General features: G+C 46.9%; 1 protein-coding gene across 1 annotated transcript in view; it reads right to left on the bottom strand.

Moving 5' to 3' along the window:
* The window catches only part of IHH (Indian hedgehog signaling molecule), a 57,855-nt gene extending 52,203 nt beyond the window's left edge, over window positions 1–5,652 (bottom strand). The window contains 1 exon segment of the mRNA XM_075609633.1: window positions 5,230–5,652. Within this exon segment, the coding sequence (XP_075465748.1) occupies window positions 5,230–5,529 (300 nt within the window). The 5' untranslated portion in view covers window positions 5,530–5,652.
* Between the last annotated feature and the right edge of the window lie 10,231 nt (window positions 5,653–15,883).

Raw genomic sequence — 15,883 nt, 5'->3', positions numbered from 1 at the left:
GAGGAAGCCACAACCTCCATATTAATGAACAATTGGTTAACTGAGGAAGAACTTCATAAGCGACTTGAAAAAATTAAAGTAAATAAGGCACCTGGCCCCGATGGCATACAGTACATCCAAGAGTTCTCAAGGAGTTAAGCTCAGTAAAAGCCAAACCATAACATTTAATATTCAAGGACTCCATATCCACAGGCTCAGTACCACAAGATTGGCGTAAAGCAGATGTGGTGCCTATATTTAAAAAAGGGAGCTAGATCACAATTGGGGAATTACAGACCTGTAAGCCTGATTTCAATAGTGGGGAAACTACTTGAAGGTGTAATACGGGATAATATTCAGGAATACCTAATGGAAAACAAAATTATTAGTAATAGTCAGCATGGATTTATGAAGGATAGATCTTGTCAAACTAAACTTTTTTGTTTTTTTGAGGAAGTAAATAGGAATTTAGACCAGGGTAATGTAGTTGATGTGGTCTACTCAGATTTTGCAAAGGCTTTTGATATGGTTCCACACAAGAGGTTGGTGTACAAAATAAAGCAAATTGGACTCCGTAAAAATATATGCACCTGGATTGAAAACTGGTTGAAGGTTAGACAGAGAGGTGTCATAAATGGAAATTTTTCAGGTTGGGCTAAGGTTGTGAGTGGAGTACCTCAGGGGTCGGTACTGAGACCCCTGGTTTTTAACTTGTTTATTAATTACCTTGAGGTTGACATCGAGAGCAAAGTCTCCATCTTTGCTGATGATACTAAATTGTGTAAGGTAGTAGAATCAGATCAGGATGTAATTTCTCTCCGGAAGGACTTGGAGAGACTGGAAACTTGGGCAGATAAATGGCAGATGAGGTTTAATACAGATAAATGTATGGTTATGCATTTAGGAAGCAAGAATAAACAAGTAACTTACAAATTCAATGGGGATAAATTGGGGGAATCCTTGATGGAGAAGGATTTAGGAGTGCTGGTAAACAGCAGGCTTAGCAATAGTGCCCAAAGTCATGCAGTAGCTGCAAAGGCAAACAAGATCTTATCTTGCATCAAACGGGCAATGGATCGAAGGGAAGTAAACATAATTATGCCCCTTTACAAAGCATCATTAAGACCTCACCTTGAATATGGAGTACAATTTTGGGCACCAATCCAAAGAAAAGACATTATGGAACTAGAGAAAGTGCAGAGAAGAGCCACCAAATTAATAACAGGGATGGACAATCTGATTTATGAGGAGAGGCTAGCTAAACTAGATTTATTTACATTAGAATAGAGGTATCTAAGAGGGGATATGATAACTATATACAAATATATTCGGGGACAGTACAAGGAGCTTTCAAAAGCACTATTCATCCCACGGGCAGTACAAAGGACTCGGGGCCATCCCTTAAGGTCGGAGGAAAGAAAATTTCACCAGCAACAAAGGAAAGGGTTCTTTACAGTAAGGGCAGTTAAAATGTGGAATTCATTACCCATGGAGACTGTGATGGCAGATACAATAGATAGGTTAAAAAAAAGTTGGGCATCTTCTTAGAAAGAAAAGGTATTCAGGGATATACCAAATAAGTAAACATGGGAAGTATTTGATCCAGGGAGTAATTCGATTGCCAATTCTTGGAGTCAGGAAGGAATGTATTTTTCCACTTATGAGATATCATTGGATGATATGTCACTGGGGTTTTTTGTTTGCCTTCCTCTGGATCAATAAGTAAGTATAGATATAGGATAAAGTATCTGTGGTCTAAATTTAGCATAGGCTGAACTTGATGGACACATGTCTTTTTTCAGCCTCATCTACTATGTAACTATATAACTATGTACCGTGGTGCAAGGTTATGAGCAAACTAAGCAGTTACATTGTGTGCAGCAAGTTCCGAAGGCCCCTGTTCTGATGTGTTAAATAAGAATAATGCCAGTAAAAAGTCATTGGTTTTTGACCCATGCAACTGACATCTCACTCATTCACAGTTGTAGGATGTAGAGGTGATGTGGGTGGGTGGGAGGTGATGTGGGTGGGTGGGAGGTGAAAACCTTTTGACAATCAACCCTCAAGAAAGCAGGATAGAAGAAATAATCACTTTTCATTCAAATTGTATGCAAAGAGATGGGAAAATATTGAGTTTTTTTGGGAGCTCTGGTTGACGTGAGGGGTGGGGAAGAGACCCTAACAATATTTCTACTTAGAGATCTGGTTAAAAATAATTCTTACATACCCTTTGAGCGGTTCATAAAGTTTATATTGAATTATTGTCTTAGAGACCTCTAAAAAGCTAGATAAGTTACTGAAATATAGGACAGGATATATTTATCGGGTTTGAGCCAAGATAGAAAATGTATAGGGTGTATTTATTTTATCAAACTGCCCAGATTATTTTCCAGATAAAAAAAAAATGGAGAGAATTATTGGGATAAATTACCTAAATCAATGCCTTAACTCTTTAGCTGCCAACACAATGCAACAATGCAGCCCTCTCTGGCAGAGATCATAAGTAAAGACTGAATAGATGTTTAATGTACAGCACATATAACATGCAGAGGTATCTCACTGTCACTGTGGCTCCATTCTATGAGGACGGTTCAAGTACATACAGTAACACAGTCATGTTGGTAGCAGTGATTGTCTGGAACAATAATAATATCATAATCAGATGTATAGTCCCGCAAAAAACTCCCACTATATACACCAGCTCATCAAAACACACCCACCTAATTCATATCTGACATTTTAATTCCATCAGTGAAAATATGATTATCGTTGACCGGAGGAAGAGAGAGAACTCTCGAAAGCATTTCCTTAAATATCAAATGTTACTCCAAATAAAAAAAGGTATCACCTAATACTGTACTCCTTTATACTGCAATATCGCCACTGGACAAATACAGCTATTTCTATTTAATTGTCTTAACTACAAACATATCCATCTCACTATCAGATAATGCTGCCCGTCTATACACTGTCAAATACTGCTCCTCACTTGTATACTGTCAAATACTGCTCCTCACCTGTATGCTGAAAAACATCACCTGTGTGCTGACAAATACTGCTCCTCACCTGTATACTGACAAACACTGCTCCTCATCTGTATACTGACAAATACCGCTCCTCACCTGTGTGCTGACAAATACCGCTCCTCATCTGTATACTGACAAATACCGCTCCTCACCTATATACTGACAAATACTGCTCCTCACCTGTATACTGACAAATACCGCTCCTCACCTGTATACTGACAAATACTGCTCCTCACCTGTATACTGACAAATACTGCTCCTCACCTGTGTGCTGACAAATACTGCTCCTCATCTGTATACTGACAAATACCGCTCCTCACCTGTATACTGACAAATACTGCTCCTCACCTGTATACTGACAAATACCGCTCCTCATCTGTATACTGACAAATACTGCTCCTCACCTGTATACTGACAAATACTGCTCCTCACCTGTATACTGACAAATACTGCTCCTCACCTGCATACAGACAAATACTGCTCCTCACCTGCATACAGACAAATACTGCTCCTCACCTGTATACTGACAAATACTGCTCCTCACCTGTATACTGATAAATACTGCTCCTCACCTGTATACTGACAAATACTGCTCCTCACCTGTATACTGACAAATACTGCTCCTCACCTGTATACTGACAAATACTGCTCCTCACCTGTGTGCTGACAAATACTGCTCCTCACCTGTATACAGACAAATACCGCTCCTCATCTGTATACTGACAAATACTGCTCCTCACCTGCATACAGACAAATACTAACCCTCACCTGTGTGCTGACACAACTTCCCTAGTCTTGTAAATGTATTTATTTGTTTTATTTATTTATAAAATATTTAGAACCAGGAAGTAATACATTGAGAGTTACCTCTCGTTTTCAAGTATGTCCTGGGCACAGAGTTAAGACAAATAATACATGGTTACAAATACAGTTACATAAATGAACAGGGTATACATTATATACAAGACATTGCATGCACAGTTAAAGATAATATATATTATGGGCGTATGTAACAGTTACAGACCAGATTAAAATGTGAGACAGCCTTAGATTTGAAAGAACTTAAACTAAAGCTCCATTGAATGCATTATCACCCCTCTCCATCACCCCAACAGGTGTCGTGTGTTTCTCCCCATCATAACCCCCCCCCCCCCCCCTCCTATTCCTCACTTGTGTCATGAGATGGCCACTGTCACATCACCTGGGTGTTTAGCAGATCTGCTTGCCCCCTTGTAATGACTCTCACCTAAACATGTCCCTGTCCCGCACTTGTTTCATGATCCTAGCCCTTCAACCGTGTCATGATTTTGTCTCCGGCCCCCTCACTTGTGTCATTCGCTGGTCTCTGTCCATTCACCTTTGTCATGGGTAGTGTCCCCTCACCTGTGTCTTGGTCCTTTCTCCTGTACAGTCACTTGTGTTATGACCCGGTCCTCTTAACTGTGTCATGAGCAGAGGTCCCTTTACCTGTATCGTGATCCTGTCCCCTCGCCTGTGCCATGATTCCGTCCCCATGTCCCCTCATCTGTGCCATGATCCTGTCCCAAAACCTGTGCCCTGATCCTGTCCCCAAACCTGTGCCATGATCCTGTCCCCAAACCTGTGCCATGATCCTGTCCCCATGTCCCCTCATCTGTGCCATGATCCTGTCCCCAAACCTGTGCCATGATCCTGTCCCCTCGCCTGTGCCATGATTCCGTCCCCTCGCCTGTGCCATGATTCCGTCCCCCTGTCCCATCACCTATGCCATGATTACGTCCCCCTGTCCCATCACCTGTGCCATGATTCCGTCCCCCTGTCCCATCACCTGTGCCATGATTACGTCCCCCTGTCCCATCACCTGTGCCATGATTCCGTCCCCCTGTCCCATCACCTGTGCCATGATTCCGTCCCCCTGTCCGCTCACCTATGCCACGCTCCTGTCCCCTCACCTCTGCCTTGACCCATTGCCCCCTCACCTGTGTCATGCTCCTGTCCACTCACCTGTGCCCTGACCCCTCACGCCTCACCTCTGCCTTGACCCTTTGCCCCCTCACCTGTGTCATGCTCCTGTCCCATCACCTATGCCCTGACCCCTCACCTCTGCCTTGACCCTTTGCCCCCTCACCTGTGCCATGCTCCTGTCCCCTCACCTCTGCCTTGACCCTTTGCCCCCTCACCTGTGCCCTGACCCCTCACCTGTGCCCTGACCCCTCACCTCTGCCTTGACCCTTTACCCCCTCACCTGGGTCATGAGCCGGTCCGCCCCGGTGTTCTCCTCGTCCTTGAAGATGATATCGGGGTTGTAGTTTGGGGTGAGCTCCTTGAAGCGCTCCGAGTTGCGGGCGATCTTCCCCTCGTACCGCCCGCTGGCCCCCAGCGTCTTCTCGGGCACATTGGGGCTGAACTGCTTGTAGGAGAGCGGGCTGAGCTTGGCCGGTCTGCGCCGCCTGCCCACCACCCTGCCCGGCCCGCAGCCCCGCACCGCCGGGCTCAGGAGCAGCGCAGCGCCGCAGAGCAGCAGCACAGCCGGGGGCAGCTGCATGGGGCGGCCGGGGCTGCCTGCGCTCCCTGCGCTGCGGCTGCTGCGGATCACTGCGCTGCGCTGCGCTGCGCCCCGGGGAGCTCCATGCGCACCCCGGCCAGGGGACTCCCGGGGCTGTGTGAGCCCTCTCTCCGGGGGGGCAGGGGCTCGCGTCTGCGGGCTCCCGGGGTCCTGGTTCTGTAGCCCGGGGTCCTGGCTCTGTAGCCCGGGGTCTGCGGGCTCCCGGGGTCCTGGTTCTGTAGCCCGGGGTCCTGGTTCTGTAGCCCGGGGTCCTGGTTCTGTAGCCCGGGGTCCTGGTTCTGTAGCCCGGTGTCCTGGTTCTGTAGCCCGGGGTCTGCGGGCTCCCGGGGTCCTGGTTCTGTAGCCCGGAGTCCTGGTTCTGTAGCCCGAGGTCCTGGTTCTGTAGCCCGAGGTCCTGGTTCTGTAGCCCGGTGTCTGCGGGCTCCCTGGGTCCTGGTTCTGTAGCCCGGGGTCCTGGTTCTGTAACCCGGGGTCCTGGTTCTGTAGCCCGGGGTCCTGGTTCTGTAGCCCGGGGTCCTGGTTCTGTAGCCCGGTGCTGCTCTATGTCTTTGACCAACAGATTCCCGTGCCCGGATCCTACAGGTGCCTGATGTCCCGGTGCTCCCGGTGTGCACCGATTACTTTGCTCAGTGTTGGAGTATCCTGGTGCTGGTCCCGGTGCTGGTCCCGGTGCTGTGTCCCAGTGCTGATTCCGGTTCTGTGTCCCGGTGCTGTGTCCCGGTGCTGATCCCGGTGCTCCTGGTTCTGATCCCGGTGTTGTGTCCCGGTGCTGATCCCGGTGCTGATCCCGGTGCTCCGGTTGTCGGTCTGTCTCTGAGCTCCCGCTGCCAGCCCGTAATAAATAGGAAAGGCGGTTTGTTTTGGCACATGGAGCAGGGGGGGCACGGGGGGGGGGGGGAGCAGGGAGGGGGGGTCCGTGTTATACCGGGGTCTGCAGAGCTCGCACTCACTGACACTCTCACGCCCACTCCATGACACTCTCTGACACCGCTGGGCTGTCCCACTCCCTGGTAGTGCCGAGCTGTCTCTTTCTGTAGAGAGATTGCACTTTCAGCACTGTCCCTTTCATACCGGGCTGTCACTTTTAGCATAGAGTTACTGGACTGTCTCTTTCTTTGTGGTCCTGTTTTACTGTCTCTTAGGAGATGTTTTGTCCTTCCAGTGTAGTCTGGCACTTCAGGAGGTAGTTTATCAGCCTGTATAGTGTGTCTGTCTGTATGTCTGTCTGATTTCTCGGATATTGGATATTCTCTCTGTATAATTCTGTAATCCTGTCTGTCTGCTGCTGTCTAACAGTCTGTGACCCCCAGTGATCCTGTCACTTGTAGTGTCTGCGGTTTATACATACAGTATATCTGTGTGATCTTCTATCTGCACAGGGTGCCTCTCATATTCTAGCATATTCCATAGGTACCTCTGATATTCTGTAATATTGCATAGGTGTCTCTAATATTCTGTAACCTTGTATCTGAGCAGTCTCATGGTATATTCTGTAACCTTGTATCTGAGCAGTCTCATGGTATATTCTGTTATCTTGTATCTGAGCAGTCTCATGCTTTATTCTGTAACCTTGCATCTGAGCAGTCTCATGGTATATTCTGTAACCTTGTATCTGAGCAGTCTCATGGTATATTCTGTAACCTTGTATCTGAGCAGTCTCATGGTATATTCTGTAACTTTGTATCTGAGCAGTCTCATGGTATATTCTGTTATCTTGTATCTGAGCAGTCTCATGGTATATTCTGTTATCTTGTATCTGAGCAGTCTCATGGTATATTCTGTTATCTTGTATCTGAGCAGTCTCATGGTATATTCTGTTATCTTGTATCTGAGCAGTCTCATGGTATATTCTGTTATCTTGTATCTGAGCTGATATATGATATTGTGATATAGTAGGATCCTGAGATCAGAATATTTCTGATATTCCCATATCTTGCATCTGCAGTGTGGTCCTATGAGATTATGTTATCATGTATCCATTATATTCAGTTATCATTTTTCTATGCAGTGTATTATTTTATATTCTGTTATCATGTATCTGTGCAGTGTATTATTTTATATTCTGCTATCATGTATCTGTGCAGTGTATTATTTTATATTCTGCTATCATGTATCTGTGCAGTGTATTATTTTATATTCTGCTATCATGTATCTGTGCAGTGTATTATTTTATATTCTGTTATCATGTATCTGTGCAGTGTATTATTTTATATTCTGCTATCATGTATCTGTGCAGTGTATTATTTTATATTCTGCTATCATGTATCTGTGCAGTGTATTATTTTATATTCTGTTATCATGTATCTGTGCAGTGTATTGTTTTATATTCTGCTATCATGTATCTGTGCAGTGTATTCCAGGAAGTCTGTGATTTTAAACGTGAGCAGAGATATACTCTGATCAGGTATCTCATATGCACTATAATCCTGGCATTATTCTGGTATATCTCAGCAGTGTACAGTATCCTATGACATCCTGCAGTCTTGTATCTGAGCGACATCCCATATTGTATCCTGATAATCTTTGATCTTGTCTCAGTAATCTTGCCTATACATTGCTCTGTATCCCCATCGTCCTACATTTAAACAAGGTGTCCCTGTGTGTCTAGTATCCTGTCTATCTGTGTAGTGTATGCTATGCGAGTCCTGCTCCACCTAACACTATGCAGTGTCTGTACATTATATATGAGTCTGTATGACCTTCTCCATTGTGCAGTGCAGCGTATGCCTGCGATTAGCCTGTTAGTCCCAGGTTCTGGATTTCTATCACAGTGTTTCCCGGAGACTGGAGGAGATCTGAGCTCCCAGGATCCTGCTGAGGCCGCACCCTGCCCTTCCCCTCCTGCCCCCCCCCTGCCTCCCCCTACCCCCTGCTGCCCCACCTTTGCTCCTACTACACAACTTGCCTGGCTGCTGTTCCCTGGGCTCAGGCTCCTGACACTCGCTGCCTTTCCTAGTTGGTGAGGTGACCCTCATTATGTATAGCCCCCCCCCCCCCAAAGCCAATCCCTGTATAGCCCCCCCCCCCCCCCAAAGCCAATCCCTGTATAGCCCCTTCTTTCTGATGTCATATTACCATACTTGGAAACTTAATTACACTGAGAATTAATAGAACTTACCTTCTTTACCACTTGTTACATGTTTAAACTTTCTTTCCAATACTCATCAAATATCTCAGTGCCACCTAACCCACCAGTGCCACCTAACCCACCAGTGCCACCTAACCCACCAGTGCCACCTAACCCACCAGTGCCACCTAACCCACCAGTGCCATCTAACCCAGTGCCACATAACCCACCAGTACCACCTAACCCACCAGTGCTACCTAACCTGCCACCTAACCCACCAGTGCTACCTAACCCACCAGTGCTACCTAACCCACCAGTGCCACCTAACCCACCAGTTCCACCTAACCCAGTGCCACCTAACCCACCAGTGCCACCTAACCCACCAGTGCCATCTAACCCAGTGCCACCTAACCCACCAGTACCACCTAACCCACCAGTGCTACCTAACCTGCCACCTAACCCACCAGTGCTACCTAACCCACCAGTGCCACCTAACCCACCAGTGCCACCTAACCCACCAGTGCCACCTAACCCACCAGTGCCACCTAACCCACCAGTGCCACCTAACCCACCAGTGCCACCTAACCCACCAGTGCCACCTAACCCTTCAGTGCCACCTAACTCCTCAGTGCCACCTAACCCATCACTGCCACCTAACCCACCAGTGCCACCTAACCACTCAGTGCCACCTAACTCCTCAGTGCCACCTAACCCATCACTGCCACCTAAACCCTCAGTGCCACCTAAACCGTCAGTGCCACCTAACCCCTCAGTGCCACCTAACCCCTCTGTGGCACCTAACCCATCAGTGCCACCTAACCCACCAGTGCCACCTAACCCACCAGTGCCACCTAACCCACCAGTGCCACCTAACCCACCAGTGCCACCTAACCCACCAGTGCCACCTTACCCACCAGTGCCATCTAACCCAGTGCCACATAACCCACCAGTGCCACCTAACCCACCAGTGCTACCTAACCTGCCACCTAACCCACCAGTGCTACCTAACCCACCAGTGCCACCTAACCCACCAGTGCCACCTAACCCACCAGTGCCACCTAACCCACCAGTGCCACCTAACCCAGTGCCACCTAACCCACCAGTGCCACCTAACCCACCAGTGCCATCTAACCCAGTGCCACCTAACCCACCAGTGCTACCTAACCTGCCACCTAACCTACCAGTGCTACCTAACCCACCAGTGCCACCTAACCCACCAGTGCCACCTAACCCACCAGTGCCACCTAACCCACCAGTGCCACCTAACCCACCAGTGCCACCTAACCCCTCAGTGCCACCTAACTCCTCAGTGCCACCTAACCCATCACTGCCACCTAAACCCTCAGTGCCACCTAAACCGTCAGTGCCACCTAACCCTTCAGTGCCACCTAACCCCTCTGTGTCACCTAACCCATCAGTGCCACCTAACCCACCAGTGCCACCTAATCCACCAGTGCCACCTAACCCACCAGTGCCACCTAACCCACCAGTGCCACTTAACCCACCAGTGCCACCTAACCCACCAGTGCCAGCTAACCCCTCAGTGCCACCTAACACATCACTGCCACCTAAACCCTCAGTGACACCTAATTCTCTGTGTCACCTAACCCATCAGTGTCACCTAACCCATCAGTGCCACCTAACCCACCAGTGCCACCTCACCCACCAGTGCCACCTCACCCACCAGTGCCACCTAATCCACCAGTGCCACCTAACCCACCAGTGCCACCACTGGCCACATTTTAACCTGTACTGAAACTAGAAAGTTTTGAGCATTGGAACTAAATTTGAGTTATACTTTCTCTAGCAGCTCAATATACAGTACACATATACAGTATATTCAGTAAATGACATGTACTGTATAGTAGTATATCATGTCAATTCGAGCCAGTACTCAATTGCAAAACAGAGTTGAAAATGTGATGCATTATTGTACTTTGTGCCTGTGGTTTCTACTTGCGTGCTTTTTAGAAGTGCACACACACACACACACACACACACACTGTCTGCTCATTTGCATGTCATTTCCCAGAATCCCTTTCTGCAGTGGAAGCACTGTATGCTAGGTGATAATGGCGAAAAGCACCAAGGTTGCAGACCTGTCTAAGACATGTGAATGTGCTCACAAGTGCTATTTTTATTTGTTATATATATATATTATACTACTCAGAGCAGAGGACATCAGAAGTTATATATATATATATATATATATATATATATATATATATATATATATATATATATATATATTCATGTAGAGGTATCAGTACCGTGTTAGCCGAGCTTCAATAATCAAAAAATAAATAGATGATACCGTTCTGTGGCTAACGAAATGCTTTTATTTGTGCCCCCTATACACCAATAGAGACCACTAAGTATCCACACACACTTTTAGTTGTGCTACTAACTCTCACATTTCCACACCCACCCACACCATTTATATCCAGTCCCACTCCACACACACCTTGTGTAAAGCACTGTATATACTGTGGGCTCTCCATTCATGTTAATTCACACTGATACACATACACACTCTTTCATCACTTGCTTTCAGGAACCTTTTGACACCTCCAGCCATAAAACACATCCACACCGGGGGAAGGACCAGCACAGATAACATTCCAATAGACACTGTTTATAGTATAGCTTTTGCTTGCTTCATTCATTGTAACATCGCCGGAAGAAGAGATCAGTGTATCTCGAAAGCTCGCACAAATAAAAGCATTTCGTTAGCCACAGAACGGTATCATCTATTTATTTTTTGATTATATATATATATATATTGTATTGTATGTCTTTATTTGTATAGCGGATTCTGCAAATTCAAACTCATTTATTGAGCCAACACAACGTTTCGACTGTGGAGGTCTTTTTCAAGTGAAAAAGACCTCCACGGTCCGTTGTGTTGGCTCAATAAATGAGTTTGAATTTGCAGAATCCGCTGTGCCCTCTGTTCCTTCCTCTATGTACTCAGGACTGACTGCAGGCTTTCGTTCTAACATTGGAGCACTTTTTAAGGTGTGCAGCACTCCTCTCTATTATCTGATCTTTATTTGTATAGCGCCATTAATGTACTGTACATAGCGCTTCACAGTAGTAATACACGTGGTAATCATATAAATAACAAATAACATAATATAAATAACAGGTCATGGGAATAAGTGCTTCAGACAAACGTAACATTTAGGAAGAGGAGTCCCTGCTCCGAGGAGCTTACAATCTAATTGGTAATATATATATATAGTTAATCTGCTCAGTGTCACAGGAGCATTGCTTCATATCCTGGTAGCATTGTTGCGTGTCCGCAATAAAAGCATAAAAACTGTGCTGCCCCCTCACCCCGTACACTAATGCACTTTGACCCCAGGTCACATGGTAGTGTCCTTCCCACTATCTCTGCCATCTACTATAAATGGCTCAGTTGTTTCTGTGTAAGTTGAATGACGCCCAAAACAATGATACTTCTAAGGGTGGGTAAGGTGTCAAGAAACAAACTGAAGTTCGGTGTGCCTCTCCGAGCCTACCAATGCCTCCCTACACCCTCCCCCCGTATCAGAGCTGTATCTGGGATAGACACAACATGCGAAGGGACTCTGGCCCTTTGGGATAAAGGTTACGGCTGCTCACCAAACAGCAGAGAGGGATGCTGGTTGAAATTTAACCAGAACATGCTTTGGTCTCTATTGTTTTGATTTGAGTCCCAATATTTCCACAACAGGATTAAATGATCTGATTAACTCCGTTAAACAACAATGCTGGGCAGGGATGGGCTTCCCTTAAGAGTTGCCAACGTGAAAAAATAATAGTAAAACACCCTGGTTTTATGAAGAAAGGCAGCGGAATCTGTTAACCACTTGAATCCTGAAAGAGCTATCCAAAGTCTTCTGTGCCAAAGCATGGTAAAACTCTTCCAGTACTGAACAGGTTAACCCAGGGGTGGCTAACTCCAGGCCTCAGTGGCCACAGCAGTACAGGTTTTAAGGATATCCCTGCTTCAGCACAGGTGGCGTTATCAGGTGCACAGTCATTGACTGAGCCATTGATTGAGCCACCTGTGCTGAAGCAGGGATATCCTTAACCTGACCTGTTGGAGGCCCTTGAGGACTGGAGATGGTCCCCCCTGGATTAAACCCTTCAGTCCCACGCTCTCCCTGTGTCTCTGGACCTCATTATGTAATTCTCCTATTGACACTTTTGCCATTGCTCCCGATTTGTCCCCAACATATTGCGATGACTCACGAAAAGGAAGCGTGTGGCACATGGCTTGGGAAACTTAACATTAGAAGTCAACCTGAGATTTAGGAGCTGAGAGCAGTGAGACTCCTTGGTGTCCACGTGGCATCATGAGAACTACATGTATGATCCTGTGAGGTCTTTGTGTGGTTGGGGAATGGTACATATCTTTGCTGTCACTGTGTGAGTGCTGAAGCAAAGGTGTGTGTGTGTGTGTGTGTGTGTGTGTGTGTGTGTGTGTGTGTGTGTGTGTGTGTGTGTGTGTGTGTGTGTGTGTGTGTGTGTGTGTGTGTGTGTGTGTGTGTGTGTGTGTGTGTCCATGTCTGTGTTACATGGTGAAAACATAGTTACTATAAGTAATTTCATGGGATCCCAGTTCTGTTAAATAAATGGTACACAGCCCTTTAGACTTTATTGTCACAAGGTTTTCTATTTACGCTGCAAGGACAGATCCATATTAATGATCCCATGTGAGAGCATACACTTATAAATACAAAGGGAGGGGTATTTCTTCCCCTCTAATAGCATCATATTTTGATATGAAACAAGATGTGGAAGGGGGTGAGTGGCATTATGTGTCTGGTCTCTCTAAAGTACGTACCCTTCAACTGTACCTATTAAAAACCAGGTGTACCTATTTCCGACAGCTTGAAAAACCTTCAGATAATTACAGCATCTTGAAAATTAATGACAGATTTCATAGGTTATCAGCAAGTTAAATGGATCACCACTTATTTTAGTGCATATAAGTATATCCCAAAATACATGTTATTGGTAAAATAACCATTGCCTAATGATGCCTCCATAGGAGGTGCTAACTTGCTTGAAATGACCCCTCTCCTGGATTGACTGAGGAACCAAAATGTTCCTACTACCAGTTGCCCAATATTGGAGGGGTTGGAAGTAGTGAGATTTATGGACCAATGTTGTCACAAACTCCAGTTTAATCCCTTCTCTGCCACTTCTGGCTGTGCAGGTGTTAATGCAGGAGAGGCCAACTCCAGTCCTCAAGGGCCACCAACAGGTCAGGTTTTAAGGATATCCCTGTTTCAGCACAGGTGGCTCAACCAGAGGCTCAGTCTTTGACTGAGCCACTGATTGAGCCACCTGCGCTGAAGCGGGGATATCCTGAAACCTGGCCTGTTGGTGACCCTTGGGGACAGGAGTTGGCCGCCCCTGTATTACTCTAAAAGGAAAAACGGTAGTTTAAATAAAAAATTTAAAAAAAGTGAAACTATGTTTACAAGTATAAAAAGTAGTCTAGGTTTGTAAATAAAAAAAAGTATCTGTACCCCGTACCGCACCTTTTATATAACCCTTTGTGGACCAAGCAATGCGGTCAGGCTCTAACAATAATAACGCCCAGCAATGTGCCTCACAGCAGTGGGGCTGAATGTCGCTCTCTCAGGAAGTGCTGTGACAGGCTGTCCCCCTGCGATAAACCCCTATCACAGTGTCTATCTCTGGCAGGGAGGCAGCAGAGCGCATGTGCACAAAATCCTACACACTACCACTCACAGCCATCCAAAATCCACCGGGACTGGCTTCTCCCTGTTACAGGACTTCCTTGCACGGTAATGCGTTGCAGACCCCACTGGCAGCAAAATGGTTAACTAATACACAATCCCCTGCCTCCTATAGTCATTGCTTACCTAGGGCACAGGGAGATGTCATCCACATTACTGTACTGTATAGGGTTGTCAGGTGGCTTGTCCAAAAATACTGGACACAAGGGTAAAAGATGTGACCCCCCCCCCCCCTCAATACATTTTTTTTTAAAAACACGCTCCCTAATACATATAAAACATACCCCTACGCCCCCGAACACATATAAAAAATGCCCCACGCCCCCTAATACATATGAAACATACCCCTACGCCCCCGAACACATATAAAAAATGCCCCACGCCCCCGAATACATATAAAAAATGCCCCCACCAGCCCAATACATATGAAAAATACCCCCACCACCCCAATACATATACAAAATACCCCCACCTTCCCAATACATATACATATACATATACTTCCCAATACCCCCACCTCCCCAATTAAATTCAGACTTACCTTGGGGTGGTTTCAGGTCAGGCACGGTGGCTGCGGGGGGGGCGATGGCTGCAGGGGGTCCAGTGACTGTGGCGGGGGCAGTGGATGCGGAGAGAGGGTAGTTGATGCAGAGGGGGGGGGGGAGGGGGGGAATTGGATGCAGAGGGGAGGGACAGTGGATGCAGGGGGGCTGTGGAGGGGGGGAATTGGATGCAGAGGGGAGGGGCAGTGGATGCAGGGGGCCAGCGCAGTTGCCGCCATGCCAGGCACTCCCCTGCTGCAGGCTTCTCTCTCTCTGTCTGTCCCATGCGGAGGTGTCTGAAGCTGACGCACGCCGGACCTCCCTCTCACGCCGGCACGCAACGGAAGCCCAGCTGATTTCCGGCGCTGACATCAGTGGACCCGGCGCGCGTCAGACACCTCTGCGTGGGACAGACAGGGAGAGAGAAGTCTGCAGTGGAGGAGAGCCGGGCATGGCGGCAACTGCTCTGACCGGCCGCCGCCCCCCCCGCGTTCGGAAAGAGGTAATACCTAACACATACATGTCCGGTATTACCTTTCATTTTATACCGGACGCAGGGGTAAAATACCGGGCTGTCCGGTTAAAAAACGGACACCTGGCAACTCTACGTAACACTGATAATTTCTTTTTAAAGCCAGATTACTCTCTCATCCCATCAAACGTAATAATGATGAGGTGTCTGAGAGCTCGGTTACTGCCTTGTAGTGAGTATTGTAAAATCAAAACACAGAAGACTATGGGGCCACGTTTACTGCGCCGTCTGCAGTGGCCTGTAAGGTGTCTCCCAGCGCCACATGCTGTCTTATAACAGAAAGCTGCTTAGTTAATATGGACCTATATTTTTGGTGTGGGGTCTGCACTTAACCCCACCGAGGTCAGAAGAGTGACACTAAGCTTCGCAGCCCTGCCCAGCTGTGGGGTAAGAATAATCTCACAGCTTCAAAAACAGCATTAGATGTATTCCA

Source organism: Ascaphus truei, chromosome 7, assembly GCF_040206685.1.
Source record: "Ascaphus truei isolate aAscTru1 chromosome 7, aAscTru1.hap1, whole genome shotgun sequence".
NCBI classification, from domain to species: domain Eukaryota; kingdom Metazoa; phylum Chordata; class Amphibia; order Anura; family Ascaphidae; genus Ascaphus; species Ascaphus truei.
The sequence above is the reverse complement of the archived record's forward strand: the minus strand, read 5'-3'. Positions and strand labels throughout refer to the sequence as shown.